Here is a 26,500-nt window from a genome sequence, read left to right on the forward strand (position 1 = left end):
GTAACCCTGACCTTGAAAATGTTAATCACTCACCAAAGAAAAAAAAAAAAGAAAGAAAGAAATGTGACCAGGACACATTTTGAAGTCTCATGACTTTATATTTCAATATAAAAATATCACTCTCTTATACACAACCACACAATACACAATAAACACAACCATAAGACTCATTAGAAAACATGTACATGTACATCTCAGTGCTTTCGCTGAAAGCAGAAAACTCTTGAACTCCTTCACCAGTCAAGTAATAGATTGACATGACATTTCCTTGGGAAACTTTATCACACCATCAATGGGATTGGCCGACTAACCACATCCACCACCATCTAACAATGACATACCACAACTAACCTTTCAAATGTCTCATTACATTCTGCCATTGAAAATAATAACAAAAAATCTAAACAAACATGAAAAGCTTTAATGACAAAAAAAAAAAAAAAAAAACTTAGACTTTTATTATAAATTTACAGATTTGTCGCTGATCTGTTTGTGTATTTCGGCAAACTCTTTAAAAATGATTTCATAATTTGGAAGCATTTTCATTCGTTAAACCAATAAATTACTTGTTTAGACCTGTCTAAGTGAGCATTTGGAATCAATTGTCAGATAAATTCGTTTTATGTGAGCAAATATTTAAAAAGATAAAAAAAATCGAAGCAAATGCTTTTAAAAGCTTAACAAATGGACCCTGTTTCGCGTGGTGAAAAAGTGCTGAATATCAGAGCAAATAAAGAAGAATTCTGTGTGGGCAGAAACAGAAAGAGAATCAATGACAGATTGAGAGAAAGAAAAGAAAGAATGAAAGCAATATTGACAGGAGATCTCATTAAACACACACACGTTGCCATGACAAGCACAGACAGCCTCTCTGCATCTCTGCCAGGTACATTAACACATTCGCAGTCCAATCCCAGGTTCAAAGAGGCAGTATTGCACATAGCTAACAGCTGACCTTCGCCTGAGCGAGTCTCCAACTTCTTGAAAGATGCTTTCTCTATTGACAGTCCTCCAGAATCCAGAGCAGCATGCCCTCAGGAACACGAGTGTCTTCAGAGGGAGACGATCTGAAGATACTGATGATGTCTGATCACCGCTGTACGGCGCTCTCTCATCTCAGCTCTCAGCTGCCCCCAGCCGTATGTACGCGAGTTTACCTGGAGCCGCTCTCATGCTGGCTGCACCGGTTTTGAAGAGCGCAAGCTGATGACCTGCAGAGAGCAAGCAGAGTGCAACAGGCTGTGAGAAAGAACGGCCATTTCCTGCTACAAAACAGCAGACGGAAGACAGGACAGACAGGATGTGAGAAACAGGAAATGGGAGAAATAGAAATACGAGAGTGCTGTGGATCTACAACATCTAATCTAAAGGTGCGGACACATTTACTGATGTTTGGCTAATTTTTACAGTAGAAATCAATTCATTTCAATAGGAATCCATGCAATCGGGAATTTGTGAAGTTGCAGATTTTGTAACGGGTTCAAGTTGGTCATGCAGATTCAGAAAGCTGCTTGGTTTAAAAGTGATTTCTGAATGAATCTGGAATTTCACTAATTTCGCAACTTAATAAAATCTGATGTATCTAGCTTCTGGAGGGCAGTCAGATGTTTCTCCTGACAAAAGTACCCAATAATCTCATGCTTCACGTACTCAGATATGATCACTTTTCAGATTCTAAACTTCAGCTCTATATATATTTTTTTTATGTCATCCATTGTCCCATGTGTGTCTAGTTTTATTCCTCCTAAGATCCTTTAGTTCAAACATACAACTTGCTGACATCTTGAGCTTTGAACGGGCAACTTCTGAGCCGTTAAATGTTGCACTGGACTGTAAGAACAGATCTCCAGCTCATATTGGGATCTGTGACCAACCGGTCAGGAACTGCTGGTCTATATGCCTTGGTTGTGTGTGGTGCTGAGAGAAGAGAGGAATGAGTGTGGGGTGTGAGGAGTGGACAGTCACGGCAGTTAGAGCAATCATCAGTACATTTGTCATGCCCCAAAGGATGTGCATTGACTCAAATCCATGCACACATTTACATCAACACTACAGCTCAGCCCAAATCTGAGCAGATTAATGTTGTCTTTGGCACAAGATGACATCAGTCATACTGGGATATTTGGACTTCACTTTTCTATAGTGAAAGGAAGTGGAGACGCCTCATGCAATATATATATTTTTTTACAGTATATGGTTTTGTGGTCCAGGGTCACATATAGAAACAGAGCGAAACTGTGCCGCATTACCTGTCCATGTGCTCTGATTGGTCATAATAAAGGCCCGGCACTGGGCATGGCTCTCACACACGTCAATAGCTTCATCGATGCTGAAGACTGACAGCAGGCATCCGTCATGCTGATAGGACGGCCAGCAGCGGTAGTTTTCCGCTGCTATCGAAGCATCTGACACACGTTTATAGTCTGCCAAAAGAGAAAAAGAAAAATTAGATCTGGGAAATTATGTTGTTCTAATGAAGACTGAAGAAATGTATATAGTTAGAAATATTTGTTATTTATGAGAAATACCAAACAGATTTTTATTTTATTTCATTTTATTGTATTTTGATTTTCATTTCATTCTGAAAGTAAATCTTTCATGTTCAGTGTTTCTAGCCAAACTGACAGCCCCATGACAGCACTGACACACACTGCATCATAAATCAAATGCATAAAAACTGTCCAAGAAAAGCATAGTGTCTGTGTGTGTAGGATGTTAACCCACAGTGAAACAATTTCCGTCATTGTGTTAACACAAAGGGCTGTCTTGTTCTTTGACAAGGGGAGTCTTCAGGCTGTTGTTAGTCAGAGTTTGACATGTGTCTTCTGATTCTGCCTTTATCTTTTGCCTCTTCAGTAACTCACTCATACATACACACACTTTAAAACCCACTCAACATGATCCCAACTGCAATTAATGTAATGTTTTGGTAATATATGTAATTTTAATGATTATATTGTTGCAATATAATAATGAATCCATAGTTCCTACCAGCAAGTCCTGACCAGTAATTTGTCTGTCCACACTAAACATAAAAATACTGTGTCACAATCATAACCAATATGTGCGCATTAGATATTATGCAGCAGAATTCGCAAACAAAATGAGATTTCACTATAAGTGAAATAAACACATCCTAATCGATTACCCATTATAACGTCACGTCTGGTCTATAACCTATAAAACAGTGTGATATTAAACTAAAGTGGGCAATAGAGTCATGAGTTCAGTACACGTCAAGAGTAACTAATGAGAAGAGATATGTGAGGAACAGACCACTGTAACACTGCCAACACAGCAGCTATGATGGCCAGACCTTTAATGTGTGTCTTTTGTCATAAAAAGCACAGCTTTCTGTTTCTCATCTCAGTCATGTTGTATCAAGTCAACATTACAAGACGTGATTCACATTAACACAACATCATGTTTGTAATACTGAATGTATGACATTACATTACTGAAAAGGGGCAGCTGCTCTCTCTCAGATGAGCGAAAGAATATATGTTGCAGCCTGTATGAATTCAACAGCTACGAGCCACTTGATTTGATGAAAACGGGCAAGTAGGAACAATCTGAAAAGTGTGTGTGGAAGGGGCACATTATAACTCAAAACAAATATTCATAACAGGACATGCCGTTCATGCTTAATTGATTTGCTGAAAGGCAGACTTTGGTAAAAAGTCACTAAACATGGTTACGTTTCTGAGAACTGAACCAAAACAGAACTGACTTGAGAGAAACAATGACACTATTGTCTTTTACAGCACAATCCGAGAATCTCCATAATTGATTCTGCTGTCAAACTGCTTTGACACAGTCTGTATTGTAAAACATAAAGGCAACAGAATATCATTTAGAAAAGAAACCTATTATGCCACTTTTTACAAGATGTAATTTTTTCTCAGATGTCCCCGTAATGTGTCTATGAAGTTTCAGCTCAAAATACTCCAAAGATTATTTATTATATAATTTTGAAAATGTAAATGTTTTCATGGATGTATCTTTAAATGCAAATGAGCTGCTGCTCCCCACCCCCTTTTTCAGAATAGGGCTGTGCCTTTACAGCTCATACCTCCGATACTCTGCTAAAAAAAACATCTGTTTACTTTTGATTATCTTGTAGTTCACTGAAAAGCTGCACAAAACATAATCCAAATATTGTGGTTTTGTGCCGCTTGTCAGTGAACAACGACTCTGTGTAGTTAATGTTAAACGCTAAACGTAATGGAGATTTACTGCTGATTACAGAACCAGCTTTACTGACAAGATGCAAATTAAACATTGCATGCGATTTATCGAGCAACCCTAACCTGTGAGGCAGCAGTGTAAATAAATCAATAAATCCACTGCTTTCTTGTCTCCGAGGCTGGGACCCTAAACGTTGTTCTGTGTTCGTCTGTGCCAACGACAGAGCAATTAGCATGCTTTGCTCAAACTTTAGCCATGACGTTAGAACTTTGCGTTGTCACTTTGCGAAAACAGAATAGCAGTGCTGTGGGTGGAAACATGCAGATTAAGGGGTGGTTATATTAAAATAAGATCCCCTTTCCAAGTCACGGGGGAAGCGAAATCTGACTCATTTTTTCACAAGCTTGCAGAGAGGGCTAAAAGTATTAGTCAACATTATCGACAACGTCAACAATAAAAAAATTGCTGACATATTTTTGTTGTTGAGTAGCCGTTCTATTTCATATGACCTAATGTAAAAGCCTGCAATAACACAGTTTGACCAGTGGGGCGCTGTAGTGCAAGGCTGTAATTCAGCTCTCCTGATGCAATTCAAAGAAAAAAAGACGCAGCGGCAGCACTTCAGAGCAAAGGCAGCCAAACGAGAGGGTGCTGAGTTGGCGTTTGGATGAATATGTAAATAAATACTACACGCTTTCCTCCCAATAACAAAATAAACATATCAAAAAACTGACAGCGGTGAGAAGGCAGCAGTTTAAAAAAGCATCTGATTACAGAGATGAGAATGTTTGCACGAGCATTGTAGTTCAGTACTCCAGTAAAGTCCAGTCCTGTCACGTCACGCTTATTTATATAGTACTTTATGCAATAGATAGCCTCAAATCAAGCAGCTGTACAGTATTAAACATGAAAAAACAGTCAGTGTCACTTTCAGTAAGAATTACAACCTGATTTTCTGTTTTAAAGCAGCTCTCCAGTGTGGAGCTAGCAAATGATCAAAAATAATAACAATTATTATTGTTATCATTTGTGGGGAATAAACAATTCATTAAAGTTATAGTTTGGTTTGCAGAGATCAAAGCTTGATCTAGCTCAGGACTGTTTTGATTATCATAACCCTATAAGGTATTTTAAGATAGATTATGTTGTGAATATTAGTTTATCCCAAAAATAAAACGTCACTTAACCTTTATTTTGTTTCTTATCCATTTGAAATATATTTACTTATATAAATGAATTGCATTACTGTAATTACATAATATGACTTTCAAAAGCTGAAGTGATTACCTTCATTTACTTGTTAGAATAAGTATAACTAAGTATTTTAACTAATTGCAAAAGCTGAATCATCAATAAATGTCTACTCATTAATCAGCGAAATAATCAATGATTAGTTGATTAATCATCCTAATAATGGATAGATTAATCAATTATTAAAATAATCATTTGTTGCAGCCCTACTTGCAGAGAAAGGCTTACCAAAATAAATGTACTGGGTCATCCATTTTCCACATTTTCTGGGTTGGTAGATGTACCGGGGACTCTATTATTTTATCGCTTAAACTTGGAAAATGTCAGATTTTCATGATATTTTAGCTTTAAGCAGTCAGCATGGTCTGCATTATTGTGTTTAAATGAACTTCACTTGTCTTTAAGCTATATGAACGCAGCCCTTCGTTAGCACATTGTGACAAAACCCAGCAAGCAAACCTGCTGTGTATACTCATCTACCATTATCAAACTGAGTTGCTGACAGCACTTTGTGTAACGTTCCTCTTTTTCATGTTAATACACTGTTAATATGACCATTAAAGACCGTTGAAGGAGGCCTTTGATTTGACGCCAACCACCGGTCAACCGCACTGAAATACAGCCAGCATGCATTTTCACAATCCATATGTGGCTCTTTTACAGTGTACAGGCGATGGATACATTGTCATGGACCGTACGCCTCTGGCATAACTGCTGACAATGTGGTCATGTATTTGTATGCTTTTGCGAAAACGATCCCAGGGTAGTCCACATTGTGGACAGGATATATCAATTGGAGAGCTGTCAATATGGCACTGCTGCATTGCTGATTCTGGAAAGCATCTCAAATGGTCTGCAGAGTTTTTCTTGGTTTTAACGATCTCCAAAAAGGACGTTATGTAAACTCAAGGCCTCATTCGCAGGACTGTGACAATGGGTCTGATAAAAGGAGAACAGCTTAGTTAACTGTGTTCTACAAACGTCTCGACTACCAGGCAATAAATGTCGGAATCTCTGAGTCTCTGAATTTTCCCTCTCTGGCTCTTCAGGGATATGGCTGGATGGGCTTTACTGACGTGATTCACTATTTCTCTCCAGCTCTGAATGAAGGTCACTGGGCAAGCTGCCCTCGATGAGGTCTTTCTGATGAGTGAGCGTGGTGGGATCGGGGAGAGCGAGGGCCGCACGTGGCAGCTAAGTGGAGCTAGAAGCCAGTAAATAAGAGCAACTATTAGGCTCTTTATTGCCCTAATTAATGCTTTATGGAGCTCTTGCTTTCTTTGATTGTTCCTGTAAAACACAGGAGAAATGAGACGGAAGGTGATGTAGTGAGCCAGAGGCATGCTGGGATTTTAATGTGTGTTGGGCAGGAGTGAATTCCGCAGGGAAGCCCCATCTGTATCCAGACAACACCAATCGCTGCAGAGAAGTGTCCGGTCAATTAACTGCACACTGGACTACTCCTAAATATAATGTAGAAACTTCAATTTTCTATAAAGCTGCTTTGCAAAGATTTGTACCATGAAACGTTAGTCTCTTATGCTAATTAAGGCTGTTTTTATTTGATCAAATACGGTAAAAACAATAAAAATGTGAAATATTATTACAATTTATAATTATTATTATTTATTTTTATTTTTTTTGCAGGCTTTAGTGTCACAAGAAACATTTCTTTATTATAATTTTTTTTTTTTTTTTTTTAGGAAACCATGATTTGAAACAGAAATGCTGTGCAACGTTATAAATATTGTATTTACTGTCTTATCAATTTAGTGCACACTTGCTAAAAATATATGTATATATTATGAGTGTATTTTACACATTTACTTAAAACTGAGCACATCTCAATAGTCAAATATCATAATATGCTGTATTTAAATGTTTCAACTGATTGTTTTATTGATCTATAAACACACTGAGTCAACTTCTGTTGTTTTTAAATATGCGCTATAAATAAGTGTGGTTTCGTACTGTATTGTTGATATCAGCACAGTTGTTATTGTGACATCACTGTCAATTATTAGCTTTTTTCTAAATCACAGAACTATTAATACTAAATTAGATACTGGATGTTAACCATTCGCATAAAATAGTACTGAATGGCTTGTTGTTAATGAAAAAGGAAAAGAAATGGTCTACAAAGAAATTATGGAATTACAGCATTTTTTTTCTTCAAACTTGGGTATGAAGCATAATGCAGTACAATACTCAATTTTAAATTGAATTTCTAGACTATAGACGGTAAAGACAGGGACCGATGAGAGAGGAAAGAGTTAAATGGCTCTGGAGAAGATGGCCCTCACTTGCTTAAAGCTCTCATCAGTCAACAAGTTTGTCTGCTATTGACTGCCAATGAAGCATAGAGAAGAGCAGGAGAGATAGCAAAGAAAGAAAGAGAGAATGGAGACAAAATGGTGAAAACAGGGGTGGAGCGAGTAGGAGAGAGGCTGAGGTGTTTCTGAGTGCTGAGATGGCTGTTTTGTCCGTCAGGCCTGTGAGCAGCCCCTCTGCTCACCAGTTATATAAACTCTAATCTTCTAAATCTCCTCTCATTTGTCCTTACATGCACACATAAATCTCCCTCTCTCTCCACGCTGACTTAACAACTGCTGTTCGGCTGCCGTCTCGTCATCTCAGAATGATTGCACTGTATTTAGGAGATGAGCATATGAACACGGCCACAATTACAAGTGGAAAACGGAAGGTTTTGTTTTCTGAAAATGTACCAATTGTTTTCACTTATCAAAAAATAAATTTGCCAATGAAGTAAGAAACACTTTTCAGACCTTTTCTTGTTTAAAGTAAAACCGTTTTTTTATTATTATTTTTTTTAATAGAAGAAAAATACCTAAATGTAATTTTGCTCCTTAAGTAAATTATTTCATATCTTTGTACTGGATAAAAATACTAAATACTGAATATCTATACAATACTATTGAATAACTATATTTTAATATCTGAAATCTGAGGTTGCAAAAAAAAAAAAAACTTCAAGATATCGAGAAAATTGCTATTTCAATTTCCTTTACAATTGTTAAAATGAAGTCCTTAGCAATGCATGTTACTAAACTAAAATTTAAATTTAATATATTTATTGAAGGACATTAACAAAATACCTTCATGGTACATGATCTTTACTTAATATCCTGATGAATTTTGGCATAAAAGAAAAATCAATAGTTTTGAACTATACACTATTTTTTGGCAATTGCTACAAATATACCTGTGGTACTTACAACTGGTTTTGTGGTCCAGTGTCACATATGTGTGACTGTCTTTCTGAATGAGCATCTGAATTGTCATTAAGTGTGTTCAGTGATGTCAAAGGTCAAAGTACATTGGTATCTGTCCAGGTCACTTACCTGTTTTGTGAGTCTGTGTGTTATTCTTGAGGTAATGTCCGTTCCTGTAGATATCCAACACTTTTTCCAGGTGAACCAGAGTTTCGTCTGTGTCCCATATCAGCTCCCCTGAAACACATTCATACAGCATTAAGAACTAATAATGGTTTACATTTTGTCATTAAGAAAACATGGCTACATAGTGATGAAGTGGATGTTTCGTGACCCTAGAGAGAAAGATAGGATCGAGGCCGGACCACCCACGCTACCCGCAGCTTCACAGACTGTTGTCAGATTTCAACAGATTTCAAACACTATCTGACATGCCATTATACTGATGAACATGACGATAGAGCGCATAAGGAAAGGAATTAAGGGCAGAGACAAAAGGTATCTGGGAGGGAAGGAAAGAGAAATGTTTGGATGTGAAGAGGAGGAATGTTTGTAAGAGGATGTTTGAGCAAACAAAAAAAGCATTGCTTTAAACTTGCTTTTTAACCAAACAGCACATGAAAGTTGAAAAATGGGATGAATTGAAAATGCATCGATTAATATGTGTTATTCCTTAATAACACATATTAAAGGAGACATTTCCATGCAAACAAAGTACACTAAGTACAAAATGTAGGTTTTTAAATATTTGTGCTTCAACTGCCTTTAATAATTGTGTAAATAGTTATAGATCTACTTTAAACTGTATAAAAACTAGACAGATAGATAGAGAGAGAGAGAGAGAGAGAGAGAGAGAGAAAATACTGTGTTAAATAACGTGCTTAGTCTTTATTTTTACAGTTTGCATGGAATTAAATTAAAGCAGATACAGTTTTTGTATTTTGTAACAAAAATACAAATAATAACTTGTGTAACTTGTTATTTACAAGCCCAAAATATGGTGAAAATTGGTTAGAATTAATTAACGGTAAATAAAAAAAGAAATTGTTTTGAATGAGCAGTGTTTAGGATGTTTGTTATATACAGTATCATTCAAGATATTTATGACCTTTTAACGACGTTACATTTTATAAAACTAGATTTAAAAAAATAAATAAATGTTGTACTTTTTTGACTTATTAATGACCAGGGACTTTTATTCACACAAATGCTTATAAATACATTTTACAGTATTTATCTGGTTTCCACAAATCCGGTTTTAAGTTTAAATGCAAATTAATGGCTAGCACTGTCGAGCACCGAAGCTAAAACCAGTTTCAGGTGGCACTGTCACCCTTTCACACTGCGATTACGGAAAACACACGGATAATGTGCCCTGGCAAATCCCAGGCTGCTAGATTTTGCACTTTTACTCTACCGGTGATTACGCGGAATATGTGCATGCATTCACACACAACCCATAAAGGTCCCATAAAGACACGTAACATCTGGGCGTGATGTGTACTGTACGAGTCGGAAACGCTAGGCACGTTAACTTTCTCTTAAGCTGGCGAACGATCTCAGCGTCAGCGCGGAAAGTGAGGAACTAACTGATCTCTGCTTCGTTACGGTTTGCACATATTTGTTTCGTCGCGAACGTTGATCTGCGTTCAAAACACCTGGTAAAAGAGTCGCATGATAACGTGTGTCATCACTTCGACACGGCATTAGATCAGGCTTTTGTTCACACAGCGCTCATTCTGGGACTGAACCCAGCAAAGTTACGCAATCAATCCCAGGACGTGTTTGCTTTCACCCAGAAGGTGACCGGCAATGTTCTGGCAATTTTCCTAGTCCGACGTGCAGTGTGAAAGGGGCTTATGTGGGTTTGCATGGTTTCTAGCATGTCCAAGCTAATCATTTATTGTCATTAGTTGGTCCAGCTGGCTTAGATGGCTGATCAGTTGAACTACCATCTGCTGGATCTAGTTTTGACTGTTTAGACCAGTTACTAAAGCCATCTTAAGCTGATATGACCCACTTTTTCAAGCAGAGATAAAAACTGATCTAAATGAAATCACACTCACCTGTAGAGTTGACGATTTTGTCCAGGAGGGGTCTCAGCGCTGAGGGAGCACTGTGAGGTAACAAGTAGGTGAAGAAAAATCTGGGGAAATGGAAAAAAAATATGTCAACATCTCGCAAATATTGAGCACAAGTTGGCACAGATTTCAGGTTATGAATGCACACCTGTAAGCATTGTAGAGGTTTCTCTTTTCGTTGATTCCCTCGCAATGGCCCTTGTGGCAGGGGAGGGTGAAGTTGCGGGCGGGGAACTCCATGAGACAGTCTGAAGGAGAAGACGGGGAGCAAGGCGTCTCCTCAACACTGGCGTCGTCCAGGTCGGTCACTTTCAACACTCCCCCGACCAGTACGAACTGCCGCGGCCTGAAGTCCAGCAGGGTGACGGACCCCAGCGGGGAGTGAGCCAAATACTGCAGCAGCCTCATCAGACTCAGACAGATCTGCAGAGACACGCAATAATGTCGATATGGAGAGCAATCTATTGTTTTGAAATGTATTATGGAGGGTTAAAAATAACACTAAACCACAACAACAACAAATGGCTACGGTTTAACTAAATGAAAATGAAGCATCTAATTAGTACAGTGTGGCCACTATTTAAATACAACTACATAACAAGTTGTGGGAACAATTTTCTAATTTGTGACTATATTATCTAATTTTTTCATTGACATGGCATGTGCAGGGATCTGTGTAAAAAGTGAAAATGCACAAATATTAAAATGATTGCCGATACTGATAAGCCAGTAATTATTTTCATGTTATGCGCAATATCCAAAGGCCAGTGCAAATGTTCTATATTATTATATGTAAATAAATCGAAAATGTAACATTAAAATATAAAAGTGTTGCAAGTTCTAATAGTACAGGCATTACAACATTATTATAAACTGTATAAAAATGTATAGTCATTTTGAGACTTCCTAAAGATTACATTTATCAATGTTATTGAATTATTAACGTAAACATTAAGTGACGGTTGGTTAGATGATGAAAAATGCATCAACCAAACAGACAAACAAACAAATAAATACATAAATAAATAAAAGTGACCCTGGACAACAAAAGCAGTTTGATGTAGCAGAGGTATTTTTGTAGCAATAGCCAAAATACATTGTATGGCTCCAAATAAAAAAAAAATATTTTATGCCAAAAATCATTAGGATATTAAGTTAAGATTATGTTCCATGAAGATATTTTGTAAATATCTTAACGACTTTAAAGGCAATTCTCTCCATCTTTAGATTTTTTGCACCCTCAGATTTCATATATTCAAATAGTTCTACAGCTGTCCAAAGTAACGGTCTGAAGATATTTACATATACAACACCAGTGAGACCACCAGTCAAAACGGGTAAACCTACGACTGCCTTCAAGTACTTGAAGAACCCACTTGCATGACCCATGAGGCCCGTTGTGCGGTGCATGTGTGCAAGCCCACAAGTGTGTTCCTTGAGGATTAGCCCTCTTACTGTGTGTGAGGGTACGAGGGCCTGAGGCTGAAGCTCTGGCAGCTGGTGTCACCTCGCATTCAAGCGACACGTACATCTACCACGTTCTTAAGGGCAGAGTTCAGAGGATTAGACGGCTGCGGGGAAAGAAGAGGAGGACGGAGACGCAAAGAGGAGTGAACGCAACTGAGAGAAGGAGAGGAGAACATAAAAGAGAAGCAAACAGAGAGGAGATGAGGGGGTGGAGGAGACACTGCCCATGCCTTTCACAACAGACAAAAGCTGCTTTTAATACACTCCGGATTAGCAACTACTGGGAAAGGTCAGCCCCCTCACACTGTGTGACTGCGTGTGGGTTGCTGTCGTGCTTAACTTGGGGCAGATTTGGTAAAACCATTGAGAAAGCCATTGTAAGGGAGGCAAGGCCGTCTAAAACACCCCAACAGATTTGGTTTCCTCAAAAATGCGGCAAGCATTTTTTTACCACTGGTATACAAACGCAAGCGTGTGAACGTTTGCTTGTTTGTCACGTATTTGGTTGAGCTGGTGTGTGAACGGGTGTGTCGTCGCTCCTGGGCCCATGTTAAAAAAGCCTTCGTCAGCGCACAGAGGAAATGGCTTTGGACCTAAATGAGCTGTTTGGAAGTCGACAGATTCGATGGTCTCCCCAGAGTCTATTAGTGCCTCATACGCAATTCAAATGTTGCTAAAGCATTGCTGGGGTGTTTCTGCTTTGTTCCACATGCATACAGAGAAAAAGAGCCAAGCAGCACACTGGGAGTTTGTCCGTAGAGAACAGTCTTAAAGAGACATGACGTATTAGCATTTATAAACACATGTGGAACGGACGTAACTACATGGTTTTGTTCAGACAGATTTGGGGGCGGATCTGTCTCAAATCCATTTACTCAGATATATTGTTTGGAGTTTGAACAGCAAAGAAATGAAGGAAATCTCCAAACTTGCTAATCCGATTATTGATATTGGGAAATGCTTCAATCTTAAATGTCACTTTGGAATTTAGAAGCTGTTAATTTGGAACGCAACACTTACGTAACATCATACACAATGTGCCGTAGTGTTTTTTTTTTAGAATTTTCTAGATTCACAAACGACTGTGTCACCTTCAATAAATAGTAAACAGGGAATGGGTGATTTCAGATACAGTATGTGACTGAATGTCTAAAATACATTGACATCTCTCATATTGATGTTGCAGAAGCAATAGAAAAGGAAAAAATGTCCAGTTTCTAATTTTCCACGCTGACAAATGAGAACTTATTAGGCTCATTTGTCATTATTAGAATGTTTCTTGGTATTGTGCTCACATCTTTAATAATCAATCTTTAATATGGCCTCCAGTGTACATATTATGGAAACTGAATACACTATTTAAATGAATAGTTGACCCAAAAAATTGTATTACCCCATGATTTAGCCCAACCTCTAGCCTCTAGTATATGACTTTCTTCTTTCAGACGAATATAATCAGAGTTATATCAAAACAAATTAATGGCAGTTACCAGAAGCTAGAGATTATGGTTTATAAAGTTTTAAATATGGATATTTTTCTTACACAGATGCATCACTTCACTTCAGAAGGCCATTATTAACCCACCAGACTTATGTGGAGTACTTTTTATGATGGATGGATGCACTTTTGTGGCCTTCAAAATCTCAACCCCAAATGAATTTTAAATTCAACAGCTCTGGATAAGTCCAGAGTAGACATCTTACATCTGCATGTTCTGAACTCGTATGTGTTCATACCAGTATATCATTCTGCGTTTACACACAGCATCATTCCAGCAATTCCTCATACCAGTAACTTGGTGAAACTGATTGAATGGTATTTCTGAAAAATTCCTGTTCACACATTATTTTCTTAATGGTAATTTACTGATAATTTACCAGTAAAGTCTGTATGTGTGAAAAAGGCTATGGGGTAATGTTGATTTTTGGGTGAACTATCCCTTTAAACAAATAACAACAAACAGTCAGTTCCATATAATTCATAAAACAATTGTGTGCAGTACGAACATTATCATATAGTGTAAAAACACTGCACATATTTTGTCAAAGGATTGACTGAAATAAATCAGAACTATATCTAATGGAACAATGCATACACACACACACACACACACACACACACACACTAGTAGGCTACTTTCTCACTGTGTAAATTATATAAAGGAATTGATAAAATGTCTAAAAATAGAAAGTCTAGAAAGGAGAAGGCCAGGCAATCAAAACCATAAGAAAATCAACAGTAGGGACAGAAAGACACTTGTCTTATTCTCATTAGAATGATTCAATTGTTCTAGACGGGAAATTCATTCAAATATCACTCTGAAAAATGAGCCTAATAAATATATTAAGCGGAATACTGTGGTAGCTACGAGTTATGGAAATGGAAAGGCTGGAATTGTTAATACTGAGTGATGAATTGTTCTGCTGAACTGTACAGTGCAGTGTTGACATGTAGACGAGTGTGCTGCGTTCCCTATCAAAGCATGAATGTTTACCAAGCGCCTTCGCTTTTGTGCAGCGAGTGAGTTGATCTGTGTTTGGGAATCATTGTGTGGGTGTGTGAGTGTGTGACGGGCCAGTAAAATACACTAGAGAAGGCTGTAGCTTTAGTCTCTGTTGGCTTGCAATCACATAATCTGAAAATATGAATTCTATATTCTAAATATTCTATAATTCTAAATTCTTATCAACAGCTGTCTGTTATCAGAGGGAGGGCTAATTGGGACTCCATTCAGTTTCATCCTCGCCACACAGGAAGAAGTCATGGCAAATCATTATGGGAGTCTGCCATAGCGATAGCGATCAGACGGGTGTATAAGGCAAGCTCAGAGAAAGCAGAGTGCGGGACGTCCCACACAGCCAGCTCTCCAGAAGTGCTGCATTAGACAGGCTTTATTCTGTGCTCTAACAGCACGGATCCATTTGTTTTGTTTTTCTTTGTTTTTTTTCAAGTGAGTTTCACTATAGAGAAACACTGCTGAAGGAATTATTAGGGGCAGAGAGAGGAGGATATGTCACATTTATTACCCACATGAGCACTGGGTAGGAGGGAAAAGCATGAACCGCTGTCCCATGGCTTCACAGAAAACATAGTTAGAGGTTGGCTGACTGGGTTGGAGTCATTAAAAATGTTTATATAGTGCATTATGAAATTGTAGTAATTTTATGAAATGAATATAATTTGTTTCCTCTGTTTGTTTATTCGGAATAAATGAGCTGTATCTTCGGGCCTCTCCCAATCTATTCATCTTTCTCAAATAATATATAATAATTTGGGTCCAAATGTAATTTTTTTTTCAGCACAAATTATACTATCAATATGATGTTCATGAAAAGTTGAAAAATCAACATTAAGAAAACAACATAAGAAATTTTAATGTGGCTTCAGACATTGAGGACCCACTGTATATTTTACAACGTCACAAATAAACTTTAATTCACTCTAACCTTTAATTAATTTAATAAGTTGAATGGGAAATCTTTTTTATTCAAAATTCAATTCTAAATTGCCTTTATATATAAAACTATTTTTTATTTCTGAGTTTAAATCAATCAATCAATTTAATCAATCAAACAATCAATCAATAAGATTTTCAGTATGGTTTCAGAGTTTTGGGCAACATTGTATATAATTATTTATAATGTCATAATCTCAAATTCTCAATAACCTTTAATTAATTTAATAAGTTGAACAAAGAAACAAAATTAAATTAAAAAATGTATATCAAGATGGTTTTTTTTTAAAAACATTTTCTTAAATGTTCTGTTAATTTCTAGGTTTAAATAAGTAAATAAATAGATAAAGAAATAACCAATCAATCAATTAGATGTTCATTAGGATACAAACTTTTGGGCGTTATTGTAAACAATATTTTACAAAGTCATGAATAATGTTAAATTGACAATAACATTTATTTTCTTTTATTACATTGCATACAAAAGTAGAAAAAACATGAATGTATTTCTTAACATTTTTTTTTTTATTATTCTAAAACGTTCTATTTATTTCTAGGTTTAAATAAATAATCAGACTTTTAGGCCCCGCAGTAAATAATATTTTACAACATTATGCATGATCTTTAATTGACAACAACCTTTAATTCCTTCATTACAGTAATTGTAGAAAAATCACGGACTCAATTTGTTCGCAGTTGTTCATGTTGATAAGGTTAATTGAAGCCCCGTGTTCCTCCCTGGAGCTCCAGACAGCCAGGAGATGGAATGTGTGATATGAGCACTGACTCACCCTGAATCTCTCCTCCCAGGGCGTCTGCAGCAGCTGGATCATCTCCAGAGGGCTGCCCAGCTCCGTGATGGCCGTCACCGTGTCCTTTATATCGTTGTTATCCTGGTAGCAGTAGCCGTACAGCTGCAAGAGAGAGCGCAGACACGAGAGCATCCGTCAGATAGCAGCATTGTGTTGACATGCACTGTTTCAATCCCAGATTCGACTGGAGAAGCCAGACTGACTAAAGCATTTCACAAGTCAATGTACTAGAATTGAAAATGTTCAGTAAATCAAAGCAGCTAAATGGGATTGTAGAAGGCATTATGGGAGCGGACAGACAGACGTACTACAGCTTGTAATCAGGAAACGTTGCGCTGGCGTGTGTTTGTTTGTTTTGTGGGGGAGGTCTATATGTTACGGTCGCTGCTATCAGGCTGTTTCCTTCAGCCTGCCATGACGGGCTCTTAGCGGCGCAGAATTTGGCTCTTTGCTTGCAGAAACATTTTCCTAAACTAATTCGAGCCAAAGAAGCTAGTTAAAATTAAACAGCATGAAATTTCATCTAAAAAGAAAATAACCTATGGCTGTGTGACCAGCTGTACCGTGAGAGCCATCACCAGCATCAAAGGAGAAACGCCGGCTGGTAATATCGGGAGGGCGGGTTGAGAAACGGCCCATTATATTTCTGCACAGCCAAGTGGGTGCTTCAGTTGTGTGAGTTAACAAGTTAGTTTCCATGTTCATCTGGGTCGCAATTATAACCTTCAAAATCTGCGTCGGTACATGCAAACACCTAATCCTTAATTTAGTCACATCATTCACACTTGCTAACAATGCATAACACCTCCGACTGATACACACTGGCAATGCTAAAATTGTCCGATGACGACACACTTGATGTTATGTTGCCTAGTAAAGTCCATGTACACTGGGAATTATTCCAAAAACACCTAAACAGAAACACTTTCTAAAAACATTCATAAGTACTGCAATGCTATAATTTATAAATGTATTTATTAATGATATACACATACAGCAAAAAGCATTTAAATTGAGTTATATATTGAAAACAAAATCTAAACAAATAATTAGAATTGAAAAAGACTTTAACCCATTGGATTTTATATTTCTTAAGCACAATCAGAATTTTATTAGATTAACACTTAAAACAAGTAACAAAATGGCAAATTGCCAATGGAGTATTAATATATTATTATAGAATAATATAATCTAACAAAATACAGTTTTTGCTTAAAAAGTCCAACTGGGATAAAATTGATCTGAATTATATAATTTGGATAAATTGTAACCCAGTTGGACTTTTTTTTTTTTTTTTTTTTTGCCAAAATGCCAATATACCAAATATATCAAAATATACCAATATGCCAAAAACTATACCACATTTATTTATTTATTTTTTGTGCAGTACTGATATTATTTTTCCTTGTTGAAGCAATAAATGTCTGTTTGTGGCACAAAAACACTACAAAATAACTACTGAAAGTGCTGCTGGCTCTTTAACTATTTTGTATTTGCAGCAGATTTAATTGGTGATCCGCAGAAGCTGCCGTATGCTCAAATTTAGAAACGGTTTTGGCTCGTAGTGAGCATTAAATAAATCAGCAATGGGATTTCTGACAGCTCCCGAGATTCAATCTCATTTGGCTATCTCCATCAATGTCAACTTTAGGACAACAACTCTGGATCTTTATAACTGTCCCTGTGGGAGGATCTTGAACAAGTTTAGCCTCTGATTTTAAGCAGGAACCGGACCAATCAGATCTAACATCTGTGTGCAGAGCAAGCCTTTCCGAGAAAGCAATGGCCCTATCTGAGATTAAATGCACTCTAATGACTATTATCAGCACGATTCATCTAAAATGTGAGCGACTGTGTGTGTTTGTGCTGCAGACTCCACGGCTGCTAGCAGGGAATAAAACAGATCTGCACATGGAGGAACGCTGTTGTCTGTCTAGCCACACGGTGCCGTTTTGACTGATGCAAGCTCAAAGGTCAACTCGCCTGTCCAGTTCATTTACAACGAAGACGTTGTATCTGTCCAGAGCTGCTTTGTACCAGATGCTAATGTCACCAAGGGCACCAGAGGGATTTTTTGTTTTAATTTGAGCTAGTTTTTGGTCTGAAAGTTTTCATCCAGCTGCACTGACTGAATTCCAGATCTGTTTCATTTTTGTGCATGTAAGCAATACAAAAGAGATGGGTGGAGTTACTATTTATTTGTTTGTTTTGCAGTCAGGTTGATCTCTAGGAAGCTTTTCTCAATCGTCAGGAAAGACTGAGCAAGCGGGAACATTAAGGGAGGAGTGAAGCATAGTGGCCAACAGACTGTGTCCTAGTATGATCTAATATGATAGTAATATTTTTTTAAAAATAGCTACGTCTTTCACACATCCTGATTTTGCTGAGTTATAGATGTGTTCATAGGTCAACATATTTTTGTCTACTATGAAACAACATTTTAATCCAAAACTTTTGCCTTGACCGTATCCCTACACTTAAACCTAACCTTAACCATAAAATCAGAGGAAATGACACCGATGTACAAGTCCCAAACATGGATTGTAAGCCTAAACTTCACAAAAACTATAAACTGGTTCTTCAAGTCTGATTGGTTAATCACAGTACAACAAAGATGTTGATCCAGGAAGATGTTGTGCTTGGTAAAATCAGGTTCAGCTATGTCTTTCACAGACTTGATTGACACTTTTTTTTCTACACACACTTGATTTTTACCTTTTTTTGCCACATACCATGAAATACATGGTTTGTGGTAAATGCATTAACTGTAGGCTGTTTAAAATCGAAAAGGAAGAAAAATGTGGAGCAAAGACTTTCATTTCTTGATTGGATGAAGGCAAATCTGAATGTGAGATTGTTGTGAATTTGTCAAGCTGTAGTAGAGTTTAAGTGGACTAAATGTCCAGAATATGTAACCGGAGAATCGTTTGTGTCACTGATATATTGAGTTATTATATTTTGATTAAGAATTATCTAGCGTATTGACTGTTTATATGCACATTTTTAATTTTGCATGACCATATTCTAGTTCCTTTAACCCGATCCAATACCTAAAACTTAACAACTACCTTACTAACTATTAATGAGCAGCAAATTAGGAGTTCACTGAGGGAAAACTCTTAGGTGTTCCCTATTCTGAAGTGTTAGCTATTTTATACTTCATGTTGACTTTAACTAGCATCTTCATCAGCTCTTCTCCTCACTGGTGCCACGTGTGCCGACATGCAGATGCTCAATAGCTTTCACAAAAGCATTTCTGTTAGATGCCATTAAAACACTACTACACATTCACTGGCAACCCTACCGCGATCGTTTAATGAGGACACCTTGGCAACAAATCAAAATGGCCACAGAGACGTCCATGTTTGCCCAGAGATGAAATAGTGGTGGGGAGTGAAAGCCAGCGTCTACGGTCAGAGAGGACAGGACTGTCCGAGGGAACAAGAGCTGCTCAGTAACAGGGTCTTGACACTGACCGGACGGCCCGTGTGCTGAGTTCTAGCTGGGATCTGACTGAAATGTGTGCGCGGAGGGAAAAGTGAATAAAATGAGTTCAGGGAATGAGCTTTACCACCTTGTTTTAATCAGAGTTTCTGAAGGAACGCCGCTGGAAAAAGTTCTGAGTCATTTTCCCTTGCCTCTAAAATTGATCAGTGAACATTAAACAGATTTGAGACTTATTAAGGCCCTAACACAGAAATGCGAAATTGTTAAATCTCGCTGCCAAAGTGTTCAAAGGCTTCAGAAGTTTTCACTCAAGTGCCTGGTTCTGTGCCTGGTGCTTCACGTGACTCAGCAGTTGTTAATGCTGATGAGTTTGGCATCTTTCAAGGTAGAAATGACTAACACCTCTAATCTAAATTCCAATAAACTAACACTATGACAGAAGCGTAATGAAATTTATCCATCTTGAACTGTTTACATGATTTATTTATTTTCTGAATCCTGGATCTGTGAATCTGCCCTTTGAAAGTCGCATGGACCTTTTTAGTAAAACGTTCGCACGATGGAAGGAGACAAGCTGATTTCCTCATCAACCTGTTCCTGCCTAGTAAAATAAACAGACAGCAGACCGAAGTAGAATGCGTTCAGAATTCTGTCAGCAGAGTTCACCCCCATCTTCGACTCATTTCCTCCCACAATCCTCCTGTTCTGAACTGTTTCTCAGGACTTGAGATTTTAACAAAGTCTTTAACAATCCCAAACTCAGAAATTCCACAAACACACAATGAGATAAAGACGTCCAACCAATCCGGTTATTTTTGCTCAAAAGAACAAGTTCAGATCAAGGCGAGTTCTACACTGGTTCTGTGTTCCATGGAAAAATGACATCATAAAGTTTTAGAGCGACGTGAGGGTGATTAGAGGGAATTTTCATTTTTGGATGAACTATCGCTTTAAATGTAGATACACAATTGCTGCTGACTGAATCCCAGTCGCCTTCTCCTTCCTGACAAACTAAGAGGTTAAAGTATTAACCCATGTTTAATTGCGTCTAGCACTAAAACTCTCCGTCTCACTCCCATCTTAAAAATGACCCTGGGGGCCTCTGTGTTTAGGACACCCAGCTTTCACATTCACATGCTACATGCTCACATTAGCAGGTTACTGATTACCCTGCGCTGTGTGTGTGTGTATTTTGGGACTCGACTAAGAATCTGAAGAGTTAACAGAATGACATGCTAATGTAAACATAATCCCAGCGCAAGACCACCCTAATCAGGCCCCTAAACTGTGTTGCAGATTGCCCAACGCACCATTTCAAATGCCTTTCCATATACAAACACTCGAGAGAGCTTTCACACATAAAATTAACATTTTGTCATCCCTTCTTTGCTTTCATGTTGTTCCAACCCTATTTTATTACTTTACATCCATGAAAAACTGAAAAATAAATGTTAGACATATGCGCACTAGAAAGTTTCATCAGTGTTCAGCGCCTGTGCTATTTCTCTCCAGAAGTTATGACTGATATGACTGAGGTCTTTGTACTCATTTAAAATAGTTGCGAGTATCTTTTAAACCTCTCGCGCAACACACACGTCTATTGTTGTTGCGTATCCAGTATTTTGTTGCTGTTGCTCCATCTCATTTGTTTGTCGTTCAACTGTAAAACAGCAGCCCTCACCAGTGTTGCCACCTTGTAGACAAACAAAACAATGCATGCATATAAATATATATATAACCGTATTTTTCGGACTATAAGTCGCACTGGACTATAAGTCACATTTATTTAGAACCAAGCACCAAGAGAAAACATTACCGTCTACAGTCATGAGAGGGCGCTATGTGCTGCTCAGTGTAGGCTACAGAAACACTGAGCAGCACAGAGCGCCCTCTGGCGGCTGTAGATGGTAATGTTTTCTCTTGGTTCATTTCTCTTGGTTCATGTCAAATTAATTTTGATAAATAAGTCGCACCTCACTATAAGTCGCAGGACCAAACAAACTATGAAAAAAAGTGTGACTTATAGTCCAGAAAATACGGTATATATTAGGGGTGCACGATACATATTGGCCGATGATTAATGCACATCTCGTCAGTAAAGCCGGTTTTCTAATCAGCGGTAAATACCATCAGGTGCGTGATTTCACATAGAGCAGCTGTTACTACACAGAGACGTTGTTAACCGACAAGCTGCGCAAATCCATTATCAGCTTGGGTTTGCGGAGCTTGTCGGTTAACAACGGCTCTTTACTGACTAGATGCGCAGCAGCATATCGTGCTATTGCTCAATCCTTATATATGTTTGCACGGAGTTGAGTCATGCACACTGTATGCATACAGTAGTGTACGCTTAAAATCTCCAGTATACTACTTGCTTAATTCACCATCCACTATTGTACTGAAAAGAGCAGCTCAAACATTCTGACCAATATCTTTGTTTTGACAGAAGAGGGAAAGTCATATGGGTTTGAAAAATCATGAATTGACTAAAAGTTGACCGAAAATGTCATTTTTGTGCAAACTATTCTTTTAATTTCTTACTTGGACTACTAACAAGAGATGGTACAAACCTTTTGAATCTTTGTTTCTAGTGTCTTCAAATGCATCCTGCGTACATCAGTGCTGACATGGTAAATGTACATGAATAAGCCCACTCTCCCTGTCCACACAGATCCAGCTGCACCACCACCACCAATCATGACTGTTTATATAACAGGTGTTGCCCTCGCTTGTAAGAGGAAGACGGGGATCTGCTTGACAGACATGTTAGTTAAAGACTTCAGAATCTGCCCTGGAAAGCCGAGTACAGCACTGCAGTGTGACCTCCCTCCTTCAGGCCAACGGCAGGCAGACCTGTGTAGATCCTTTCTGTGTGCACTCTGGGTGAACCCGGCCTGGTGCTAATCAGCCCGCCGTATCATATCTTCTCACCTCTGACCTCGCAACTTATAAAATAAGAGCCATTTATTTTAGTCTTATGTGGCGGCTGCTAAAGCAAATGAAAAGCAACACTTCTGGGCCTGATTGGTTAGATGCGAGGGCGAAGAACCGACTACAGGGGATGTTTATTAATTGTTAACTGTGAGGAATATCTGTGTGTGTGTGTTCTATCATAATAGGTTTATAGAGAGAGGTATTACGGGAGTAATGTTGCTGATTTAGTAAGTTTTAAAAACTTGGGCCTGATGGCAGCCAAACTCCATCCAGCTCTGAAGCTCTTAGCGGTGATAAATTTAAAGTGAGACGTGGCACTTGACTACAGAACGAGGCACACACTGGAGCTGACGCCCATATTCAAGTCAACAATTGCACATTATTGATATTTTTAAAAGAACTCAAATGTAATGGGAAAAAAATCTATCTGAGCTTGTGTAATCACAACTGAAGTTTATAATTTCATTTAGTTCATTTGAATTAAAGTCAAGCAAAAGGTTTAGGCTTACAATAAAAATAGCAAAACCAGACTGTGGCCGCATTTAATTAGGTTTCACCCAATAGTTAAGAAATATATAAAATACATAATATTATGTCATTCCCCAATGCATATACATACATATATATACATATTTATATGTATGTGTAACATAGGAATGTTGAGTCAAACAAAGGATGTCTGCTTTGTGAATTTGTTTTCTTTTTTATGTTTACATTTTTAGATACTAAAAAAATATGAATTTGTGGCAGCTGTCTGTGATCTCTTCATGAATTATGTCTTTGTGTAAGTGGTGAGATATAACGATGATGATGTTCTTTTGCCCATAAACTCTGTCTTTTGTGTGAGTTCATTAACTGGGGTCCTGCACCGTTGGTCCCCTGCTGCGAGCACACAGAATGAAATCAGGTCGGCGGCCCCAATCTACATACAGCTTCTGATAAAGCCTTCAATAACAGGATCTCAACGGGCACAGCTTTTGAAATTAAATAAACCATGCCTCTGTCTCCATATTAAATTGTGGGGGATGTGTTCCACTGTAGGCCAAAAACATATCAAAACTTATAAGAGAAATTTGTTGATTTATCTTGGCTATTATACATGATGTGCACAACTGAATTCTAACATGTAAATTGTTTTAATCGATGGATTCTACAGTGGTTGGACTGAAAACAGATGCTCATTAAAAGGTGAAATTTATATTTTGGAAATGTTCAGGGGTGAAAATATACAAATACAAATTCATGGACATTTTCACCATTTAAACTTAATCTGATTCATTTATTAATCAAAACCTTAGAAGCACTAGACCCACAACTAGAAAGGCCCACAAAATAATTTTCTAAAGGTTAAATTCAGATAACAGATTAAATGCATTAATTTAATTTCATTCATTAATGAAATTAAATTCACATACAGTTTTTAAGTAAGTCTGTGAGATTATTTGTGTTTTCTTTTTCTTTGGACATAGCCTGGTTTATTTCTGAAGCTGGAGGAGCTGCAGGACTGTCTGAAGACAGAGGCAGAAGATAAACGAGGGCTGTTAATTTCCGAGTCTCGTTCGCTTATGTTTACAAGAGCTGATTACGACTTCAACAACTACACAACCGCTCATGTCAAATAAATGACACACGAGGCAACGCAGAGCCGTTTCGGAGCGCCCTAAATTTGGGGACTAAATACGCGGACAGCGAGCCAAAGCACATTTTTTAGCCATTGTTGATTGAATGATAGGCTAATTACTAAAACACACACACATACATCTCGAACTAGTGTTGATTCTGATACTCTAGGCGTAAATATTCACACTTGCGATCCACACACAGTAATTAAACACGCGAGTTTAGCCTAGAAATGCTTGTTGGGTTACTTGCGCTATAGCCTACTCTAGATATTGCTTTAGAATTGCTTTAATGAGCCTATTAATTAATTTATTATTAATTATAATATTAATTATAATGCGCACGCGAGTGTTCATGCTTACGCTATTACATAGCAGTGCAACAGTTCGACCTAAATATAATAATGTTAGGCCACTTATGTAAATGCAGACTATAAAAAAATAATCCACTAAAATGTAAAACTAGTTGTGTCCTTTAAATAGTAGCTAGCCTGTAATCTAAGTAGGCCTAATGAATTCTTGGGCTATTGCATCTATTCAGCTACTTTGAATCAAATTACTGGTTTAGAAATTAATGTAAAATTTGGTAGAACTAATAGAAATTATTTCAATTGATGGAACAGTGTTCTAATGACGAAAACGTTTTAAAGTGTGTTGGTTATAAATGAGCTAATGTGATCTAAATTAGCTTTATTAAAATAAAGTCAATTTTGTTAGGCCTACCTTGAGAATATTAGGGTGCTGCAGTCTCTCCATCAGCGTCATTTCCTTGACTATTTTGAAGGATGCGAGTTTGTAGCAGTCTGTCGCCGACCCGTATTTCTTCACACAATTCTCCATATCGTGACCCCCGAAATCCACCGATTTTAATGCGACGGAGAAGCTGCTGTTCAAAGTCGCTTTATACACCGCTTTTGTGTACCCTGAGCCCAGATACTGGACATTGGTCACGTTATCAATACTGCTGCAGCCGAGCACCGACCCGCGCGTAAACTCCCGGTGTGATTTCGTTGCTATGGATACAGTCGGTTGAGACTGATCGTAATTATTGTTTTTCCCGATCCCTTTGTATGTTTCCCCCTCGCCGCGTTGCTCCAGGTCCATGAGTCGCCTGCGCTCCAGCGGTCCGGTGCCGACCCAGTGCGCCCGTCTCTGCCGGTACCGCAGAACCTCGTCCAGTCGCTCGCTTATTTGTCGCTGGAGCTCCGGGAGTCGCCCGACGGTCACCGTTTGGACGGGAGTCGGCTCATCGACGTGAAGCCGGGCAGGAGCGTCCGCGTCGGGCTGCTGCTGCCGGTTCTCGTGGTGGTGGCGATGGACGCGCTCGCCGTGGGGCTCAAATCCCGGTATAAACAATAAATTCATCAGAGTGCCCACGAGGAACGAGAGGCAGAAGCCCGCCGCCACCACCATCTTTCTCCGCTTCATTTTGTTGCTTATTATTATCAGCAGAAAATAGATGTGTTCCCCCTTCCAGCCTCCGCCTAGCCGCCTCGCAGCTGTAGGCAGTCTGGCCGCGCCGTGGTGTAGTATTGTGCAGCGCGGAGCGTCCAGAGTCGCGAGGGAAGTCTATGATGCTGCGCTCAGAAGGATGTGCCGTATGTTCACGTCTTCATCTTGCAGTTATGATTTAAGATCCACCCCATGTAAGGCTGATCATGGTGACACTTGCGTGTGCGCCCAGTTAACGGGGATCTCGGAGCGCGCACCGGCGCTGTGCCTCGATCAGCGCGACTCGAACCAGACTGACGTCACTTTGATTGGCAGCTGGCTCGGCCCTGCTGCTATGGAAAAGCTGTGGTTCATACTTTTAAAGGAATAGTTCACCCGCGAATAAAAGCTCTGTCATCGTTTGCTCGCACTCAGGTCACTCCAGACCAGCTTGACGCTCGTTCTTCTGTGAAAACATTTCGAAGAATGTCTTTGACAACGAATGGTGATCGACTTGATATCAAGCCTCAAAAGGGAACGCAAACATCATGTGTATCTATCATCTATAGATAGATAGATAGA

The 26,500-nt window shown here is 38.4% G+C and overlaps 1 protein-coding gene across 1 annotated transcript; it reads right to left on the minus strand.

Moving 5' to 3' along the window:
* Window positions 1-77: 77 nt before the first annotated feature.
* LOC127970764 (extracellular tyrosine-protein kinase PKDCC) lies at window positions 78-26,236 on the minus strand. The gene is made up of 7 exons (XM_052573476.1): window positions 25,211-26,236; window positions 16,467-16,589; window positions 10,902-11,176; window positions 10,739-10,818; window positions 8,802-8,909; window positions 2,250-2,423; window positions 78-1,211 (listed from the first exon to the last, which is right to left on the minus strand). The coding sequence occupies exons 1-7, from the start codon at window positions 25,913-25,915 to the stop codon at window positions 1,117-1,119; spliced, it is 1,560 nt and encodes a 519-aa protein (XP_052429436.1). The 5' UTR covers window positions 25,916-26,236; the 3' UTR covers window positions 78-1,116.
* Window positions 26,237-26,500: the final 264 nt, after the last annotated feature.

The sequence above is a fragment of the Carassius gibelio genome, chromosome B13 (assembly GCF_023724105.1).
Source record: "Carassius gibelio isolate Cgi1373 ecotype wild population from Czech Republic chromosome B13, carGib1.2-hapl.c, whole genome shotgun sequence".
NCBI classification, from domain to species: domain Eukaryota; kingdom Metazoa; phylum Chordata; class Actinopteri; order Cypriniformes; family Cyprinidae; genus Carassius; species Carassius gibelio.